General features: G+C 42.7%; 1 protein-coding gene across 2 annotated transcripts in view; it reads right to left on the bottom strand.

Moving 5' to 3' along the window:
* The window catches only part of CTNNAL1 (catenin alpha like 1), a 56,156-nt gene extending 41,624 nt beyond the window's left edge, over positions 1-14,532 (bottom strand). The window contains exon 1 of one of the 2 annotated variants that reach the window (XM_063164449.1): positions 14,375-14,532. In XM_063164449.1, the coding sequence (XP_063020519.1) occupies positions 14,375-14,500 (126 nt within the window). In that variant the 5' untranslated portion in view covers positions 14,501-14,532. Of the gene's footprint in view, positions 1-12,808; positions 12,857-14,374 lie in introns of those variants that run through there. The other variant, XM_063164458.1, reaches the window with a different exon arrangement.
* Between the last annotated feature and the right edge of the window lie 434 nt (positions 14,533-14,966).

Raw genomic sequence — 14,966 nt, 5'->3', positions numbered from 1 at the left:
TCACAAAAGCCACCCCTGTAGTCTCCCCAGTACTAAAACCTTGCCACACAAACCCAACACGCTCCTACTCACCCTGGAAAAGTGAAGGCTTTGAGTGGCTTCACTCACAGTGAGTGACAAGAGCCTATAGGAAAAATGGAGAGGGGCTATTACAAGGGCATGTAGTGACAGCACAAGAGGGAATGGCTTCAAACTGAAAAGGAATATGTTTAGATTAGGTATTAGGAAAAAAAATCTTTACTCTCAGCATGGTGAGGCACTGGAACACATTGCCCAGAGAAGTGGATGCCCTATCCCTAGAAGTGTTCAAGGCCAGGCTGGATGGGGCCCTGAGCAACCTGATCTACTAGAAGATGTACAGGGAGATTGGAACTAGATGACATTTAAGGTCTCTTCTAACCCAGGCCATCGATTCTTTAATTCTATATTGATCAGCATTGCTGCTAGAAAAAATTCAAGACCTTATCTCTATACAATGAGGATTAGCTGCCTTACAGTAAAAGCTCCTCTTCCATTTTGTGTATTTTCTGCTTCCTACCTTCCATTAACTTTATAATGGTAGAAAATTTGGTTCTTAAAAAAAAAAAGTAATTCCGGGAATGAACAGTCTTTGCTAAGAAAATGTAATAGCACTGCATATTAGAAAAGAAGCTACAAACCCCTACAAGAAGAGTGCTGTAAGGTAAATTTAGTTGCATTTAATACAACACATAGAAATCTTGGTCAGAAAGGCCTTTCCCACACTGCTTGTACTTTCATTTTGTACTTTCATTAGCTCATCTTGAGTTTGGGGGCAGAGAGGTTCTTCTAATATTTCATTTTAGGTACTGTCTCTCATTAGGTCTTGCACAGTGCTTGAGGAGGATCAGGTCTTCAGACTCATTCAGCCAGAGAGCAGCACACGTTGTTCCAACACCCACAGCTGCTATGGAACACAACCATGCGTCAGACAGAGCGGAGAAGCAGCAGCTGCCATCTGACATCCTGTCCGTAAGGGCCACAAGCAGAACTGCCACACAGATGCCTCATCGCAACATGAGCCTCAGGGATCTTAGGAAGTGAACAAGGACTACCTGCTTACCTGCCCTAGAAGACAAAAGTCTGTTAAGATAAGGGGCCTGTCCAGGCACTAACAGAAATCTTAAACAGTTTGTACAATTTCAAGCACTAACTTTTTTTTTTTAGTTCACCTAGTGTGTGGATTTTTGGAATCAGAAATTTCGTATCCTTCTATTCATATTTAATTTTGTAGAAAAATTCAGCAAATAAACTTTGCAGAAACTCAATTTCAAAAGTTTTCAAAGGTTGCTAATTACTGATGCACTAGTTAACTGTAAGAACCCATATTTTTTTTTTTATGATGAAAACATTATTTCTGACATTTGTCCCTGCTTTATGGACTATCAAACCAGAACAGTTTCTTCTACGTGTTATTTTGCAAACGGACAATCAACTCTTTTGTAGAAGTCACACAGACATTCAGGATGCTGAGTCAACACTTTGGAGACAGTTTCCATGAAGTGATGAAATCCAGTTACCCCCATTTATGAATTTTCCTCATAGTCCCTCTGGACTGATGTCTAGAATAGCAGCACAAATGCACTGCATATCCAAGACTGCTGAGTACCTAGACTTGTGGCATTGAGACTTGTGGCATTGTAACTTAACCTGGAGACTTTTTGAAAGTATCTTCTCATTGGTTTTACACACATCATTTATAAAAACCTTCAGGGAAGCAAATTAAATAAACAACTTTAACAACCTGTAGGCTGGTTCACTTATCTGTGGGCAAATGCTAACATGCTTAGCAGGGCCTCAGGCAATCTTGCACATGCAGTGTCTAAGAAGCTGGTAAGCCACCTTTGAAAAGGAAGGAGGAACAATCCATGACCTGCAGCGACAAGTAGGAGCTGCCAAGCACAACAGGAACAGCCTTACCAGCTCAGATCACTGCGGTACCTGACCTAATATCTTATATCCCAGTCCTCCACATGCTTGCCTAGAAAAGATCACGAGAGTTAAACAAGCAAATGCAACATGAGCTATAATGCACTTGTAGCCAGATTTCCTGCTAGCAAACTGCAAACTGTACATTAAATTTCAAAACACCACAATACCTAATTGTATGCTTCTCACAAGCACAATACCTTCACCAGATAGAAATATTCTCTGGAAGAGGTGAAAACAGTCCTCTTCACCTGCTTCACATCCACACTTAAAATCTACTCTTTGTAAAGTTCACCAGGAAAGAGTACAACTTCAAATTCAAATAGGCACCTCAGATTATTAGTATCATTGCTATGTACTTGTTAGACATTCTTGGAATTCTTAAGAGATCAAAAGAAAGGATTCAACTCAGAACAAGAGTGTACTATAGCAGTGAAAAACCTTTGTGCTGAATGCATTCCTAGAAAATCGAGGAACTTTTAAACTTCAAGTTCCAAACCGAACAGCATTGAGAAAATTATTAGCTAGAATGTGATATAGATGCATGTGATATAGATGAATGTGTTCAAATGCAGTGCAGCAATTTTATGACACCAATTTATTTCCTATAGTGTGGGTTATTTTGGGTTTGGGGATTGTGTAGTAGGCTTTCTTTGTTTGGTTTTTTTGTGGATTTTTTTTTCCCCAAAGCAACAAGAACTCTGAAAATTTCAGGACTTTTTCCCCCATGGGATTAAATTATTTCCAATTTTTATTTTGTAATTGTGAAAAGGAGGACCAGAGGGGGAAAAAACAAATGAACACAGCTCACTATTTTTGTAGCCTGTGGATTCTTGATATAGAGGATTAAATTAATGATGTTATTAAAGTACCCTACATTTGGAGGAGAAATTTGCTTTCTTTTTAATACTCTCTTTTCACAGACTTCTTAAAACCAGGGATCCCCACTGATCTGCAGAGATGAAGCAGAAAAGTACAGAACAACCAACCTGCATTGCTGCTATCCTCTTTTTTCCACACATGGAAGAGGAGACCAATCACTGGAAAATCCTTAGTGAGGCTTAACCAGTGATCAAAGGTACCTTGTTTACTCTTATTCCCACCTGGTACACAAGTCAGAGGACTGCCCCACCATTCACCTAAAAAAGGAGTCTTCAAAATTTCTGTAGCAATGAGTGACCATGAAAAAGATCATAATTTTCAGACAATTCAAATTCAATCTTTCTTCCCTTTTTTAAGAGATGCATGCATGTTCACAGACTGAACTGGCACCAACATTTGTACCTTTGAGCAAGCTGACATGAGTTGGCGAAGATAGTTTTTCAAACAAGATCTAACTTAACTTCTGATAACAGATCATGTGCATCAAAAGCACACTGGACATTATGAAATATGCATTCACCATTACAAAATGTGATCAGAAGTAAAAGTGGCTTTCTAACTCAACTGCTGTTTTGAAGTTTGAAATGCACAACTACATCACTAGAAAAGGTGGGCACTGTCTAGTAGACCAAATAATTGGGTTTCAGGGCATACCAGGCAGTACATTTTCCTCCCCTCCTGTTGCCCTTCAGTATCTTCTTACCCAAACAGCTAGATTTTATAAACAAAGCAATTCCTGCTCCTCATTCCACACCTAGAAAGCCTGGGCAAGGTTAAGCCTAAGAAAATCCAACTCAGAGGGAAGTTCATTGTTTAAAGTGTACTTTCAGATGTGGTCAAAACAGATGCAGACATGTTTTCAGCTCCAGAGAGATGCAAGTCTCAGAAATAACTCTATTTACTAACATAATCAGATAACCTCAAAACCAGAGACTGGCAAACAGTAATTCTGGCTTTTCCCCCTGACCTGTTACTGTTAATGTACCTAACCTTGTACTGCTTGTGCAAACAATGCCTGAGCCAGCTCTGAGCTGCTTATTCAAAAAATCACCACTGTTGTGGAACTAAAAACTCAAGACATTGTAATAAAGGATGTAGCAGGGACAACACATTTATTTCACCTGCAACTGAGATTTCTTTTTATTTAAACTGGATTGGTTCCTGAAGATGTAGCAAATGTTCCTTGTTAGTTCATAAGCAGGTGGCTTCCCTGCCAGGAATACCAGCTATTCAATCCTCCTCACACTGCATCTTCCCAACAGAAGAGTTCCTGCAGCCTCTTTCACAGAAGGCTTCCTGAGCAGCATTTTGACATCCCACTTAGTTCAGAGCAACACCTGGTATTCCATTTTCAAAAGCACAGACTTGCTCTAGGGATTAAATGAGAAGTACAGTATGCTGTGGAAAAAGGCTATGCAAATCCAACTACTATCCACCTACAGGAGTGCAAAACAAAAACTTAATATAATCCAGGAACTATTACCTTATTTATGCTAAAGTGCCTGTATGTTCTTTTGATTGCTTCATTGAAGAGCTTCAGGGCAATAAAAACTCATTCAGTTGGAAAATTTAAGAATATTTAAATGAAGCAGAGATACAATACAGAATCTTTGGTAATTAAAAGGGAATGCTCCATGCACTGGTCTAACTCCTACATGTTAAGTGCTTGCAACATTGTATTACCCTTCTGCTTGCAAACATTCTTCATGCCCATGAATAAACAAACTAACAAAAATACTACCATAACCCCCATGCTGAAAAGATTATGCTACTATAGAACAACTTTGCTTTTTTTATTTGAATAATAGGATTTGTGTGGTTCTAAATGGTTATATTAATTCTGTTTAATAAAAACTTATTTCTGTAAGACAAAAGAAACATTTTTTAATTTTTCTATGCACATCAGAAAGGACTTTGGGATTTGCTCATAAAATACTTTTCTGATTTATGCTTAGGAGTTATCTTACTATTTTAGGCATATAACTAAGAAATAATCCAATTCAATATCTAAAGTAGACTAACAGTTATAAGTTGGCTCTAGAGTGCATATCACTTCTCATTTACCCCATTAGCTTTAAACAAGGCTGTTAATGAAATGCAGTATAGCTCAATAAGTGAAAAATAGACTTTAAGGTTCTATCTAGCAAGGGTTATACTCTTCTAATGAATAAAGAAACATGAAATAAATCCATGCAGAAAGCCACAGCTCATAGTACCACACAACAGTTTTACTAAACTATAATCAGAGTTGTTTGCAATCATTAATTCATAAATCATCCTTTGGGGATTTCCCCACCTAATCTGTCTAAAACCATCTGGTAACAATGCCGAATAGCAAGAAAGCGGCTCTAATTCTTCTTGTGCAGGATCATAGAGAGGTAGTTTTGATTTAATGCTCATTCTACTGGAGAACTACAAAAATTTGTTTAATCTGCAGAAAAGTCATTATTCAGATCACAAAAATATGAAGGATACGATACCATTGAAAAAGAGCAATTGATTTCAGCTACATCAGTAAAAAGCATCTTCCTTCAGCCCCTTGAAATGTTAGTCTGACTCATTTATCACATCAAGGACTAAGGTATTGAACATTATAAAGCAGTAGCCAAGCTTAACTCAAAGCCAGTTTTACTCTCCAAGGGTTCACAGAAAAAAAAGCCTGAAACCACAGCTGTTTCATCATAGTGTTGTTGCTCATGTGATAAAATGCTCAAGTGTAATTTTCCTTGTAAAGCAGAATATAATTAGTGATAGTAACATCATTAGTTATTAATGCAACAAAATAATTTAATTTACCTCTAAGTTATTCTGAGGTATTCCTGGGCTCCCCAGCATACCTTATAAACCACAACTGTAAATGATTATCTATTTCTCTTTCAATGTTTCACAATGACCTAGCTTCAATGACTAAAAGATGTCAATCAAAAACTAGTCTCATTAAAAGGAAACCTGCAACCACATCAGCCAAGAAATACAATTGGTACCTTGAAATAATCACCTTTCCTACATCCAGATGACGATCTCCTAAGATTAACTCTTCTGCATAAATCAAAGTGAAACAATCAGGCTCCTTTAGGGGCACGGAGCACCAAGTGTAGGCTGAGTAACAGCTGAGCTTCTGCTAGAAAAAGAATTTGCATGGAGCACAAGATGCTTAACAGAAACTAGAAGTTCACAACTTAAATCAGAACACCTTTGAACCACAGGGAACAGAGTCTAAGAGTCAGTGACTGACTGGAACCACGGAGGTGCAGCTCTGCACCCAGACAGCCCCGTGTGCTTCGGGGCCCACAGCAGTCACAGCATGAGATCCAGGGCAGAGTTTCTCTGCTGTACAGGGTGTAAGCTCTTCTGACTTCAGCAGGAGGCTTGCCTCCCTCCGCACAAGTTACAGCACAATTTTATACCACAATTCGTAGTTTCATTACTCAACAGCAGTGCCAAGTTTCAAGCCTAAAGTAAGCACCAAATTAATTCAAAAGACAGAAGATTCTGGAAAAGAGGCAAAACAGCTTCTTAAAGCTTTCAAGTTACCAAGATTTTTAATGTATGGAAAAACAAAGGCATGGTCCCAAGAAGCAGTTTAAAAGGAGAGTATGCAGATCTTTTTTATCCCTCAAATGCAATGAGCTAAAAACAAATACGGATCATCCTACTTTTTCCAAAAAAGAATTTTCTCATCCTCCAGAAAGAGCCATAAGGGGCAATGCACAAGCTCTGGCACCAGCCAACAACGTAAGAACCCTTCAGCACCTTAGACATAAGAAAGAGAAAGACCTAGAGGTACCAAAAAAATGCCCAGTGAAACAAGGCAGCCAAGGGATTCGCTGGAACAAATCTGTCAGTGCATCTGCTGCATGGGAAATGCAAATGAGTCAAAGTGAATCTGAGTTTGGACTGAAGGCTGAAGTTCAGGAAGCAAATGAGACTACACATATTCCTTAAGATTATGAATATTGTCCAGAGAGTATATGAGACACTTCTACCTAGACTCTAATTGAGAAAGAGAATGCATTTGATTAACAAGTTCAAAAGCAGATATGTAATGAGTCTGTAGTGCAATGCAATACTATGGCTACAGACATTCAAACATTACCTTATATACAATACTGATGCATGATGCAGAGGAAAAAAAAAACAGGGACAATATGATAGGGTTTTCCCCCCCATTTTTGTAGAATTCCAAGAATAACGAGCTAGGGATAAATAAATTAGAAGCCTAACAGTGCTTTTAATATAGGACTGTCTACTTTAAAGCTGTTAGAAAAAAAATCTGAATTTCAAAAGATTGCTCTCTTCCAATCTCTCCAACCTGTCAAGGTCCCTGTGAAGGGCTGCACAGCCCTCTGGCATATCAGCCACTCCTCCCAGCTTGTCTCATCAGTGAACTTGCTGAGGAGACACCTGTCCCTTCAGCCAAGTCACTGATGAACTATTTAAACAATACTGGGCTCAGTATTGAACCTGGGGGACACCACTTGTGACAAGCCTCCCACTAGACCCTGTGCCACTGATTAGAGACCCTCTGGGATCTGCCATTCTGTCAGTTCTCAAACCACCTCACTGTCCACAATTCCTGAGTTGGCCCATGAGTATGTTGCAAGAAACAGTGTCCAAAGTCTTGCTGAAGCAGAGGTAGAAAAGATCTGCTGCTCTCCCCTCATCCATTCAGGAGGTTGTTCCATCATAGAAGTCAATAAAGTTGGTCAAGCATGATTTACTTTTAGTGAATCCATGCTGACTACCCCTGAATCCCTTTTTGTCATCCATGTGGATGGAGACTGCTTCCAGAATGAGGTGCTCCACCACCTTTAAAGGACTAAGGTGAGGATGACTGGCCAGCTGTCCCCTGGCTCCCCTTTCTTACCTTTTTGTAGGCTGGGGTGACACTTGATTTCTTCAGTCCTCAAGCACCTCTCCTGACCACCCAGACCTTTCAAGGACACCTGTGAGCGCCCTTGCTGTGGTTTCTGCCAGCTCTCTCAGCACTCATGGATACGTCCCCTCACAGCCCATTGACTTGTGGATGTCAAGCTTGCCTGTATGTTCTCTAACCCAATCTTCCTTGATGAGGCAGAAGTCTTAGATTCCTTTACTCTGGTCTCCTGAGTTAGAGATTCCTGAGGGCTGGTGTTGCCAGAGAAGACTGATGCAAAGAAGGCATTCAGTAACTCCACCTTCTCTGCATCCTCCCTTACTAGGGTGCTGCCTCCATTTAACAATGGGTTCACATTCCCCTTAGTTTTTCTTTTGTTATTGATGTATTTAAAGCTGCCATTGGAGGACTTCCAAGCCAGCAAATCCACAAAACAGCTTCCCCAAAACAACTGCTAGCCTACAGACAAATTCCAAAGGCAGTGTCAGTAGCACTGACTGTAGCGCACTGAATTCCATGTCTGCAGTTTTACACTTCTCTTAAATCTCCCTCTTGGACAGTGGATGCTTTTTCAGTTCCATGGAGAATAACATCAGTTCCACTAAAGATACAGCAATGTACCTGCTATTTTAGTCCATTCCTTCAGGAGTTATAACCTCTGTTACTTCCTTACCACAGTTTTGCTGTATTCTTTTGACAGAAAATAAGAAGAGAGCAGCACAGCTACTCATAGTTGTGCTCAACTGCAAAAGAAAGTGAAGCAATCCCTATTCCAGAATGTACCTCTGTGAGGCACCCAGAGAATCTGTGTGGAATAAAAGTGATATGCAGAATATGATATGAAAATGTTAGATAAAATGAACTGGAACAACTTGCCAACATTAGATGTAATTCGCTAAGATTTCAAGGGGCTCAAAGATACAATGGATTGCATCAACTTACTCATGCAATCTCCTGCTTAAATCCAGGTCAACAGTTGAGGTATGAATGTTGCCCTGACACTCGTACATGTCAAATCAATACAAAAAGTTAAAAAGAAGTAGTGGACACCTAAATAAATATGACATTCTGGCAAAGATTTAACAAAGCTGTTTTTAAAGGAATTATTGCCTCACAAAACAACTAGATTTCTCTGTAGACATCACCAATTACATGGATAAGAAGGCACTCCACTGAAAAAAAACCTAGGAAACAAAATTGACACCACAGTTTTCAAAAGATATCAGACACTCTCTGAGAGAAACAGAAGCAGATCTTTTGTATGAATATTGAACTCATCAAGAGAGAACGATGAGAAGGAAGATGAAGGATATCAGAAAGTGAATGATTACTTTAATAGAGTAACTCAGAAACCTTTACTGCAACATGGATTATTATATATAATCATAAAGAGAGAGGTGAGATAAGCAAGTAACAAAATGATTAAGATTTGTTGGTGATCCCAATTTATTTGAGACAGTAAAGATAAGATCTCACTACAGAATTGCAGAAACATCTGGCAACACTGACCAGGGAACAAAATGTCAGAACAAAAAAATCACTGCAGATCAAAATGATACAGGAAAGTACATTCCTAGCTTTCCTTATGAAAGCTAGGTCTGAGCTGACCATTACTCCTCAGAAGCATGATCTTTTGATTATGAAACAGACATCCATGAAGAATATCTGACTTGCTTATGATGAAAGCAGTTTCCAGGATCATCTACTCTAGTTCCTTGCTCAAACCATGTCCAGTTGGAGTGTGCTGTTTATAGCATTATAAACAGCACACTCCATTCTGAACACATCCAAAATTGCAGACTCTGTAGGAGCTCTGCATACCCCATCCAGCGTTTGGCCTCCCTTACACTGATAAAAGCCTTCTCTTACATCTCATTAGTTTCCCATGTTCCAATTTCTGTCACCAAACGTCTGGGATCTGTCCGTCTCTGTCTTCTCCATACCTGCCATTAGGTGGATAGCTGTAGACTGCAGTAAACTCTGCCCTTGTCAAGACACAAAAAAATCCAAAAAAACCCACTGCAGATTCAAGTGATACAGAGAGGAAAGTACCATCTTAGCTTTCTATAAGAAATCTAACAGATCACTACACCTCTCTTCTTGAGGTGGAACAAGTCCACTTCCTTCAAGCACCCCGCCTATGTCACATACTTCACTATGTCAGTGTTTTCCCTGGAGCACAGAACTCAGCATGGTACTGCACCCCATGCTGCCTCACAAGTGCCAAACAAAAAAGAATCACTTCTGCAGTCTGCTTGTTATGTTCATGCCACCAAACCCAGGTGCAGCCGGCCATCACTGCTGACCCCCATTCAACTTGTCCTCCAGGATTCCCAAGCAAAGTTTTCCTGAGGACAGCTGATCCCAGCCTGTACTGCTGCATGGTGTTACCCTGACTCAGCTGTATGACTTGGACTTCACAAACTTCCTGTCATATCATTTTTCCAGCCTGTCCCTCTATCAAGCAGCCCTGTCATCCACAGTGTCAGACACTCCCCAACTTGCTGTAGGGAAGGTGACGTGCCTGTTGAACATGCTGGTCTATGCTCACCCCAACATTCAGCATTCAGGTCATAATTAACAAAAAAAAAAAAAAAAGCCAGAGAGAAGTTTACAGATTGTATACAGACCTCTAGCTTGATGCAAAATGACTATTCTAAAGTCATACCATCAGTCTGAAAACTGCATCAGTGAGCTTCTCAGATTATTAGGAAAACTTCAGCTGTGGGTTCTTTGGGGTTTAATATACAACTCCAGAAACTTCTGGAAAAACAGAACACTGGCAGAAAATTACACAACGTTATATAACATTTACTGAAAAGAGAATTATTTTAGCTAGCTTCAGAGAAAGCAAGGAAACAACAGGACAGTAAAGAACAGGTTTGTTTCATTCACCTCAAGGCACTGTTAACTCATGTAGAATCTAAGACTGACAACAACAGCATTCAGAAGCATTGGTATCATAGGCTTTTTGTAGCTAAAATAAAGAAAAACTTAAAAGCTTATATTTTTTACTATATAGGTCAAGTCAATTCCAAAACCTCTGGCAGGATCTCCTATACCCAGAAAATTGAAAAAGCATTGGAACCATGTTACATGTCCAGTAAAACATATGTTACTGAACATGTAGCCATTGTTGCATGTTCAGTAACACATGGGCACACAGTCACTCGCCAAAGTGCCCATGACAAAATGGGCTTTCTGGAAGTTGAGCAGCTGTAGTCACATTGGTCTGCGCTCCAGATGCGGGAGGATAGGTCACCTTCCACCGTGAAAAGTGACTTTGTTCTTTTGGAAATATAGAAGTACAGGATGAGTTGGGATGCAGGGGAAAGGTCATCTAGTCCCACTCCTGCTCTGCCAAGGGCTGGGACATCTTCCACTAGATCAGGTTGCCCAGAGGCTCATCCAATCTGGTCTTGAACACTTCCACGGATGAGGCACCCACAGCATCTCTGGACAACGCACTGCAGTGCCTCACCACCCTCACAGAGAAGAATTTCTTCCTAACATCTAATCCAAACATATTTACTTTCAGCTTAAAGCCATTTGCCCTTGCTCTATCACTACACACCTTGGTAAGAAAGTGCCTCTCCAGCTGTCTTGCAGACATCCTCTTTAGGTACTAGAAGGCTGCAATAAGTCTCTCCTGAGCCTTCTCTTCTCCAGGCAGATAGATCTCAAAGTTTCCCTCTCTTTCCCAAGTACCTGACTGTGAAATTTAACAAATACCTATTCTGCTGTTTCTCAGAGTGTTTCCCTAGAACAGATCTAGACAGACAAACTCCTACAGCTGTGAAGGTACCTGACTGCTCCTACACCAGCAAACAGGTACAGAACGGCAGCTGCGGAAGCCACTGGTGGAGCCACATCCTGAAAAGTGCTTTTTCCCTGTCTCTGCTTTTCCTCAACTGCTTAAACCACTTCTTATTAAATGAGTCAGCACTGACCACTTCAAACACCCTTCCTGACGTGTGTTGCCAAAAACTTCCCATTAAAAGAATGAACCCCAAAATAATTAGACTGGAAATGGGTAGCAGCAGTGAAGAAGGATGTCTAGACTTTTAAAGGATGCCAGAGTATTTATGCATGGAAAACTGAACTAAAGACACCTACCCCAGTGAAGAAAATATTGCTTATTTTAAAGAAAATTGTGGTGCTTCACCCCAGAAGCCATGTTTTCTGAACTGCATACCACATGCTTTGCAAAATAATGTACAATGATTCTTTTCACTGTTCAGCTATGTAGACAGTGAAAAAGAAGCGTTAGCAAAAACTCTTAATACTGTGGCTTAAATTTGTCGTCTTTGTCATCTGTGGCACTCTTAAAAATGGGCCACATCAAGGTCTGAACAGATCTAGTTTAATTCTGTAAATACTTTAAGTTTTAAAAGCATTTTTAATTGGTTTAATAAGTACATGCAGTAATAACTCTAAGGGTAACTTACAGGAATTTTATACCACTGCAGATAGCAAATGTACTCCATTATAACATAGTCTATAAGGAAAAAACCCAACTGCAAAATGCAATTAAAAAAAAAAAATCAAACCCAACACTCACAATTGCTGAGGAAAAACAAGCAGGCAAACACATGTTTACAATATTACAACGATGTACAATACAGTACATGAATTTAAATAAGAATCAATGCAGCTTTTTTTTTTTTGCTTAAAAAAAAGATTTAGCCCTTCATGAGAGATTGAAAGTGAGTTTGTCAGACAAGGCACCTTTTGTTTCCTCTTTGCTTAAAATAAGTAGTGAAAAGCAGCAGGAACATTCTGACTATTTTTTCAGTAGTATACAAGTATCACATAGCGCTTCTCAGATTTTCACAAAAGGGTAAACTCTGAAGTTAACTTCACAGTAGGAACAAAGCCCTCTGCAAGTGCATTCTGTACAAGCAGAAAAACAAAGTCCTGGGGGTTACTGCATGCACAGCTTATGCAGAAACTACAAGCAAATTCTCAGACTAAGAAGTACTCTATAAACACCATTTGCATAAATTTCCGAACAAAGCCAACCAGTGAGATCTCCGCTGAGCAATCCAGATGGAAAGGCACAGGCAGAACTGATAAAGCACTACAGTAAGTGGGGCATTTTACCAGGCAGGTGTAGGGAGCTACTGCTGACACCATCAGCAACTTCAGCCTGAATCTGAGCAGAGCTCCGCGCCCGTGCTTCAAGGAACACACTCGTCTGGAGTCCGGAGCGCCTCGGCAGGAAAACAGCGAGCTCTGAGTGCTCCCATACGCTCAGACACCACCCGGCACACAGGGAAGTGAAAACCGCTTAGCCCTCCTGGAATATGTTGTCACAGGCTTTGGGGACAATGAAAAATCATACATGACACACTTCTCTTTCGTTGCAAAGGCAATAAGATCACTGTTGTTAAACAGCACTCCGGAGAAATAAGAACATCTTCGCATAAGTCTGTTAAAAGTACAAATTTAACATATGCAACTAAATTCAGCTTTTGCAACTGGATGTGTTTCTGACTGTTCTTAAGCTTCTTAAAAGAGGTCTCCCTATTTTATCTCGGTTCTTTCAGGACTAGAAAATCAATTTAACTTTACTTTGCCTTGGAAAAAGTGGTTCAATCCCTTTGAAAGGCTTTGCTGTACTGACTGTGACGTCTCCAAACAGAAAAACCCCCACACATTACCATGATGGGTGCAGAAACACAATTACCCTTCAGAAACCCTCCCTGCAGCCCAGACACAGAAATGCAAAACAAGGCTTACCACAGCTTGTTTCCAGATAGATTATGAGGATATAAACACAATTTGACCTCACCAGGACTAGTTATTTTTGTATAGCTGTTGCATCTTGTTTAAGGATTTTGTACACATAGGTTTTGACTTGCTAACTTTATTGATCAGTGCTCAAAGCACGAAAATCCTACACAGCAAACACTGTGATGTTTTCAGACATTATTTTTCAAGAAAAAAATTCTAATGAGTCTGTCAAGTGCCAATTTTGTAACTAGATGTCTGAAAAAAAACCCCAACAGCAACAATAACAAAAAACACCAACCAAAGTGACTGCCATGTAATTACTTAGCAGAGCAATGAAAAGCCCGATTTGGGTGGGTTTTAAGGTCATTTAGCACAGTGCGGGAAGTGCTAAAAGGTCACCAAGACAGTTTGCCTATTATTGAGCCTCTTAGAAACCGGGCACTACCCCGGGGTGCAGCAGGAGCTCCAATCAATGCACCGCTCGGGCCAGACCGCGAAAACACAAAGCTCCGCCAAAGCCCCGGGAAGAGGAGCGCTCTCCGGCGCCGAGCCGGGAGGGAAGGAGCGCGCTCCCACGCGGGCGGCCGGGAGGCTCGGGCGGCGGGGCAGTGCCTCCGCCCGGGGCTCGGACCGCCGGCGGCACCGCAGCGCCCGCCGTTACGCAACGCTCCCCCGCGACCTTGCGGGGAACTTCGGAGTCTTCCTCGGGGACGGACGCGCGAGCAGCATCACCCACACGGCTCCGGCAGCCGCCGGCGGGACCGCGGCACGGGCGGGAGGGGGCGCGGCTCAGAGCACCGGCGGGGCCGGACAGAGGGGGCTACGGAGCGCCGCGACCCGGGCGCGCAAACTTCAGCGGCGGCCGAGCAGAGCCTGCCGGAGCATGCGGGGGGAAGCGGGTGGGAAATCGTTCTCCCGCGGCGGTTTTCCTACCTGCGACACCAGCGGCACCAGCGTCTGCTCCACGGAGCGCGTGCGGATCTCCAGCCCGGCGTCCGCGCCCAGCCCGGACGAGGACGACGAGGAGACGCCGCTGCTGCTGCACGGGGACGTGGCCATAGCGGGGGAGCCGGGCCGGGACCCCCTCCAGCCGCGCCGCCGCCGCTGCGCTCCCGCACGGGCAGCCCGTGCCCGCCGCTCCCCTCACGCCGCCCCGCCCCCGGGCCGCCGCCCCCGCCCCGCGCCCGCCGAGGCTCCGCTGCCGCGCCGGGCGATGCCGCGCGCGCGCGCCGAGTCCCCCCCTCCCTCTCCCTCAGCGGCCCCTTCCCCGCCCCTCGGGACGGGACGGATTTAAAGCGGCAGCTCCCGCCCGCTCGCCTCCCGCCCCGCCGCGCTGCCAGCGCCGGGGATTGCCGCCTACCCTTCCCCGCCACTCCTTTCCCGCCGCCCTCCGCCCCACTTCGCAGCCGGCGGGGGAAGGGAACTGGGAATGGTCCCGCCACTGCCGCTCCCACCCGGAGTTTCCCCTCCGGTCTCACTTGGGGCGGGGGAAGGCGGAGGGTCCCTGCCCGAAGGGGGAAGCTGG

The sequence above is a fragment of the Melospiza melodia genome, chromosome 1, assembly GCF_035770615.1.
Source record: "Melospiza melodia melodia isolate bMelMel2 chromosome 1, bMelMel2.pri, whole genome shotgun sequence".
NCBI classification, from domain to species: domain Eukaryota; kingdom Metazoa; phylum Chordata; class Aves; order Passeriformes; family Passerellidae; genus Melospiza; species Melospiza melodia.
This window is presented reverse-complemented; position numbering and strand designations above follow the sequence as displayed.